Source organism: Gavialis gangeticus, unplaced genomic scaffold (genome assembly GCF_001723915.1).
Source record: "Gavialis gangeticus isolate Ggan-Ray unplaced genomic scaffold, GavGan_comp1, whole genome shotgun sequence".
NCBI lineage: Eukaryota > Metazoa > Chordata > Crocodylia > Gavialidae > Gavialis > Gavialis gangeticus.
Window position 1 is genome coordinate 121,181,720 of NW_017729025.1, and position 6,519 is coordinate 121,188,238.

The 6,519-nt window shown below is 43.5% G+C and overlaps 1 protein-coding gene across 2 annotated transcripts in view; it reads right to left on the reverse strand.

Annotated features, from left to right (window-relative positions):
* Nucleotides 1-1,325: 1,325 nt before the first annotated feature.
* Nucleotides 1,326-6,519, reverse strand: part of CCDC34 (coiled-coil domain containing 34) — a 48,966-nt gene continuing 43,772 nt past the window's right edge. Inside the window, exons 6-7 of one of the 2 annotated variants that reach the window (XM_019519491.1) lie at nucleotides 5,011-5,165; nucleotides 1,326-1,466 (exon numbers count right to left, since the gene is read on the reverse strand). In XM_019519491.1, the coding sequence (XP_019375036.1) occupies nucleotides 1,407-1,466; nucleotides 5,011-5,165 (215 nt within the window). In that variant the 3' untranslated portion in view covers nucleotides 1,326-1,406. Of the gene's footprint in view, nucleotides 1,467-4,622; nucleotides 5,166-6,519 lie in introns of those variants that run through there. The other variant, XM_019519492.1, reaches the window with a different exon arrangement.

The following is a 6,519-nucleotide window of genomic DNA, read 5'->3' on the forward strand; positions in this document are numbered from 1 at the left end:
GTGGATTGTGGGGGGGGGGATTGTGGATGTGGGATTAAGGGGGGCCTGGCCACACACCTGCCCCCCCCATGGCGCACAGCCCTCACCAAAGGCGGCAGCAGCAGCAGCAGGCCCTCAGGGCGCTCATGACCCACTGCAGGCGGAACCCCTCAGTGGCACACAGCACTGCCAGAGTCTGGGGGACTACACATGCAGCATGGAGCCAGCCTGATCTGCTGCTGTGCACCTTTGAACAAGACTGGGCTGCCTCCTACTGCCACCCGGGGTTCCCGGCACTGCAAGTAGGAGCCATGCACCACCAGGCTGGGCCAGTTTCTGCCTGCATGTGCCCACCATGTGGAGGGCAAGAGCCAGCCCAGCCCATGCACACCAGCAGGCTGGGCCAGCTCTGTACACCACACATAGCCTCTGAGATTCAGGCAGCACTGTTCGCTGCCAGGCGGCTCTGCCTGCAGTGGGCCACAAGCGCCATGATGGCCTGCTGCTGTTGCTGCTGCCAGTAGCAGCGGGAGCTGTTTGCTATGGGGGGAACCCACCCCTCCCATATAGTCCCCCTTGCACCCACAGTTCCCCCACCCTCATGTATCTTTGCTTACCAGGGACAGAGCCTAGGTCTGAGCTACTGCTGCTAGCCATGCCCTGCTTCTATTTCCTCCAGCATACTGGAGCAGCAGAGGCAAGCTGAAGGCATAGAGACACTCAGGCCAGGTGCTAGAGCATCTCCTTGGAGGACCCAGCCTCCAGTTGCTTCCAGGCATGCTCCAGGAGCACCCCCTGTGCTGCTTTTTTTCCCCCCGGTATCAAACTTAGAGTCCGTGTTACAAATATGCAAAGCAGGGAACTTTTTTCAGTTCTTGGCATGCCTCCTGCAGTCTCAAATTGCTTTGAAATGCCGCAACAGACAGGTGCTTGCTTGTGTGGACACAGCCTTAGTGTTCAATAAACTAATGAATTTTTGCTCCCAGACTCACACATGGTGCCGCACACACCTCAGGGCATCTGTGGTATAGGCTGAATGCAACATCCCTCCAGACCTGTGCATGGACTCCAGGGCTGGTCCAGATTGGGTCCCAAGCAGCTTGTGCCCACCAGAGCCAGTCTACAGGGCCAGTTAGGCTAGACACCTGTGGGCTGTATGTTTGACATCTCAAATAAAGTGCTTATATGTTAAAAAGAATGTAATTATTTACCTAGAATAAAATTTAAAAATGGATCAAATCTAATTGAAATGTGTGATCTCTGGTGTACTGTGTAGCAGAAGTTTTCATTATATCATGAGCATATGTAGAATCATGTTATCTAGACCAAATAAGTATCACTACCAATTACCATGATTTAAGATGACTTCCTTTTATTTCGTGTGTGGTGCCTTATATGGGAGGCAGAGGAGTATGTCACTAACGGTTTTATCTTCCTCTAGTCCCTGTTTCCACTGGAGATGAAGATTGTTGTGAGTTCAGATGTTCCTGTAAATTAGAAATGCTAGATCAAGAGCGAGTTGAAGGAAAATGGCATATACACTGTGCATTAAATGCACAATATGCAAACAGTATCACTATTTCTCCATTCAAGTAAAAAAGTTACATATCCTAGTCAGGTTATAGCTTTATTTAAAAAATAACTCCTGGAAGACAAAGAAGCTAAAGATGTGAAAGTACTCCACATGAAAAAAGTTTGCTTTCCACTTTCAGGTAGGGCTCTCCCAGTGGAAACAAAGAAACCACAAGTTCAGTGCAGTGTTAACTAATTATATTGGTTTGCTTATATGTGTCATCAAGCTACCATTAATAGTTATGGATACAAGGATGAATACTAAAAGCACTGTTCAACAGTATATCACACAGCAAAAATAAAAAACATCCCAGTAATTTCGGGCAAGCATATTAGACTGCCTGTGGTGGGCCTCTGGTAGGTCAAATGGCATAAGAATTCAAAATACATCTAAAGTTCTTATACCAGACGCTCCAAAGAGCATTGTGGTTGAAGTTGACTAAGCATTTCCATTCTAATTCTTGTTTTCAAGCTTTCTAAAAGATAGAAAAATGCTATTTTTTCTAAATGCTAATTTTTTGTAAATACTAAAAATGCACTGAATGCAAATCTAAGGCTTCTAGATGCCATGCAACTTGTGTCTACAAAATCTTTTCAAGAACTGTAATCACAAATAGTCTGCTCCAAAGTTTGAGAGAAGCTTGTCCTTGGAGAATGCAACAATCTTCATTGGCACCATATCCACACAGCAGCAGCTTGCTTGCCTAGGGATTAAAACTTCCCATTTACACATCTTTTAATAGCAAAAATGAACAAGAATGTTTCTGGGACATAGATGTGCATCTTGGTTGTATCCGGACGAACACAGTCATGTGATGTCACATACCGAGTGCTCAGTTGTTCTCCATGCTGCAAGAAAGCAGCATAAGGGTTTGGGTTTTTTGACCCCTGAATATCCTTGTGGACCTAGGTTCCCTTACATTCAGCAGGAAGGTTCCTCTTTTTCTAACACTCAGGATCAGTGAGACCTGCCTCTACTCATCAGCTGATCCCTGCCTCTCAGCTTTGCTGCAGGGGCTTCCCATTATCCCAACTAGAGCCTCTGGGACAAGTCTAGTTCTGGTCCAGCTGCTCCTCATTAACAGTCTCTCTACCTGTTTGCAGCCTTCAGCTTAGTCCTGGCCTGAAGTGCAGCTTCTGTGAAGCCTATTGCTAGGCAGCTTGGTCCTCACAGAAGCTGCCAGTTTTGTTGCTCTAGTGCAAGGGTGGGCAACTATTTGTGCCTATGGGCCACATAGGGAGTTACTGCAGAGCTGTCGTGGGCTGGGTCAGCACACCCTGCCCTGCGCAACAGCTCACTAAAACTTCCTATATATGATAGGTCTGCAGACGGGTGAAGAGCTGACATGGGGCTGGCGCTTTGGAGCAGCTACAGCAGCTGCTCCGGGTTGACAGCAGGCAGCAGTTTCAGTAGGGGTGTCTCAGCCAGGGCCCCTGCCACCCACACCTCTGGGCTGCCCCTCTACCCTGAGAGGCTGGAGTAGCTGCTCAGTTTCGTGCTGCTGCCTGGCTTCAGTGTCAGCGGCCTGGGCATGGAAGCGGCAGCAGCTGGCAGACACTGCTGCTGGGCACTAAGAAAATGTGCAATCTGGTGGTGAGTGCAGCCACCTTCCCCTCACTGCTGCAGGGGCCCTTCTTGCTGCAGCTGCCCAGAGCTATGGCTATTGAAACTGTGAGCCCGTGCCATGGCTGCACAGGCTCAGGGCAGCTGCAGCAAGAAGGGCCCTGACACTGGGGGGGGGGGGGCAGCTGCACCCACCACCAGGCTCCACTTTTTCCCAGTGTCCAGCAGGAGCTTCTGTCCAGCCAGTGCTGCCTCTTGTGCTCGAGCTGCCAATTCTAAAATTGGGCGGCGCAATGTCAGGCAGCAGCTCCAGCCCATTAGGGTAGAAAGGCACCTCCATCTCATGGCTGCCTGCTGCTGCTGCTCATCATGGCTGGGGTGGACGGATCCAAAGCAGGCACTACAGGGACGCCAATCCCCTGCATGGGCCAGGGCCAGTATCATGTGCTCAGCCTGGGGTTCAGGCCCTGTCCACATGGGTCCTGGCTGGACTTCATGAAGACCCCAGGATCCTGGGGTGGTGACAACACCCAGGGCAGAGCAGCAATCTGCTGTCCCCTTCCCAGGGCCCAAGGCAGAGATGTGATCTGCCCACAGAACTGGGGCTCTACCCTGGCCCATCACCACCCCAAGATCTCAGGGTCTCCCCAGCCCTACCTACTTGTCTCACTCCCAGATGCTGCTCCCTTCCAGTCTGCGGCCCCATCCTAGTGCCCTGCCCATGCAAGTTTTACCCCCAGCAGATCAGGATCACGCTTTGAGTCTCTCCAGGTGACAAAAGTCTTATTCTTAAAGGGGTCTTTGTACATGTTTCTTATCCTTCAGTCCTATCCCAGTAACAGGGCTAGGGTTGCCTGTTACAGGAGCCTTGAGTAATTTCATTTTGGATGACAAAGAAGTTTTGTTTGGGATATTTATATTTTACATTTCTTCGTATGTTTGAACACAACAAATCACATGAACATAAAAAATGTATTTATGTAACTAATTATCATGACATCTATTCAGAACTAGAACCTGTATATGAAATCCACTGTTTGAAAATTAGTTTTAGAAATAATACTCACATTGTCTTTAATGTAATTTTTGCATATTCCAGACATTTACTATAAAGCTTTAATTTATTACCACCTGGTAAGGAGCAAGCATTGACTTAAAATTGATTGTTAGACTTACACTAATGACTGCAAAAAATATTTTACTTCGAAAGAAAAATCAGTGTTCGGGTGTCATTCATTTAACTTTATCTTGCTCTACCTGAAGAATCAAGATAATCAGATCATGAAATATAATGCAGAGTATATGTAATACAAGGGAGACTTTGTAATACTCGCCGTTTAATTTCTAAGAGAATTTTGAATTTTTTTTTTTACTTTAGTACCCTACAAAAGAATGCTTTTAAAAAGTTTGCTCTGATTGCATCTTTAAAATAATCAGCATGAAAGCCAAGCTAGTATCTCCATAAAAACAAAGCTCTTCAAAATGAAAACACCAAACACTTGTACAATATGACAAATTCTCAAAAGATAACCATATATATTTTATTGGCTACATTACAATTGGCTACATATTACATTTCTTACAATTAAATATAAAAAGGTCACTTGAGTGGCTTAAACTGATTTACTTAAAAAGTCATTTTAACACAGCTTTGAAAATTAGGTTAAAAATATGAAAAAATATTGCTTAATAGTAGAGACCACAACTGTTTGCAAGCACACTGCAAAATGCTGCCTTTCAGCACACAGTTTTAAATATGTTCTTAGCCAAGAAATAGCTTTGCACTTTAAAACCTACTTAATTCAAGCCAATTAAAACTTATTCTGCTTCCTGTATTATCTCTGTTTTTTGTTCAACGATCCAATATAAAGATTGCTCTTGGGCTTAAGAATTACCATAGATGAGGACCTATATGACTGACTGGATACTGGTCTCTTATTTTTCTTCACTGTAACATTCTGGTCTTCCTTAGGAGGAGGCACATGTATTGGTTTCCAAGGAACAGGGTTGCAAAAGGCCGGAGCTGGATATGAATTTCCATCAGAGTATCCTAAAATATTTACGAGGCAAGCACAATTAAAAGGGGAGCAAATAACTAAATTACAATAAAAATATCCTGGATAATTTCTGGATTACTCCGAGATGTTTTTAGGTTAATAATGTTTGTTTCGCAAAAATTTAAAAACTTCCTGATTTTAATTAGCATTCCGATTAACTTTGGGTTCTTAAAACAAATCTGGCACAAGATTTTAGTACAACTCTGTCTATACTCAAGGCAATAAATCCTTCACCCTGTATTTACCCAATCAGTATATTCTTCAGTTTTATTTTTAAAAGGTAGATACACAAATAAGTCAAGAACTGTACAACATGAATAATGTTTATGAAGGCAAACTTTTATACTGCTAAAAGACAGCATAAACTTCTAGAAAATTACCACTTAGCATATTTTAGAAAAAAAATATTAGCAAAATATACAGATTAGTGGTAAGTACTATCCACAAACTTCATAGCTAGAATAGACGTACTTTTATTTCAATCTTTGCTAAATTGTTACCCCTCTTCCAACGTTGGAAAAAAACATTATCAATCTGCAGCTCACGATATGTGAGCCATACCATCAATCCTCGGCCACAATTGCAAGAATATGTTAACCTTGCAAGAGTTGGGATAACAGCTCATTTTGTCTGTAATGAAATTTCAACACATACTTCACGAGGGTGCTCAAAACAAAGTCTGGAACATGTTTTATTGTGTGAACAAACTGAATATAGAACTATTAAAAAAAAAAAAAAAAAAAAAATCACTGAGACAACTGATAGCAGCTGTCAGCAAGTTAGGAGGGTCCAATAGGAAGCATGAAAGCAATATGTACCACCATCTATAATAGACATTGGCAAAAGGAGCAACTGCTTGTGTCTGGTGTGAGAGTTGTTCGAATATAATACTATGGGTGTGCTGTTCACAAATTATTTTAAGTTTCAAGTTAATATAAATGTAAAGGATTTACAAATTAAAGAAAAAAGCTCAGTGAAAAAGTAACTAGAAAAAAAAAGTAAGAGAGGTAGATACCTTATTTCTAAAGAGAATATCAATCAAGTCTCATATTTCTAATACATTATAACTAGGCTTAGCATATTCCCTGACTTTCAAAAAAACAGGATACATTGCTTCCCCCACTCAGCGGCATGCTCAGCTGTCTCCAAGTTCTGGTCTCAGCTGAATACAGTGCAGAAGTAAGGGGGTGAGGGTGGGTGAGTTTATGGAGTGCTCCCTGGCTAGAAAGCATTACTGCCACTGTTTTTGGTCAAAATAAACAGGACAAAAGCATTCATATGACCAAACTAATAGGATACTGGGAACAGGTGTTTAAAATGGGGATGACCTGAAGAAAACAGGACAGA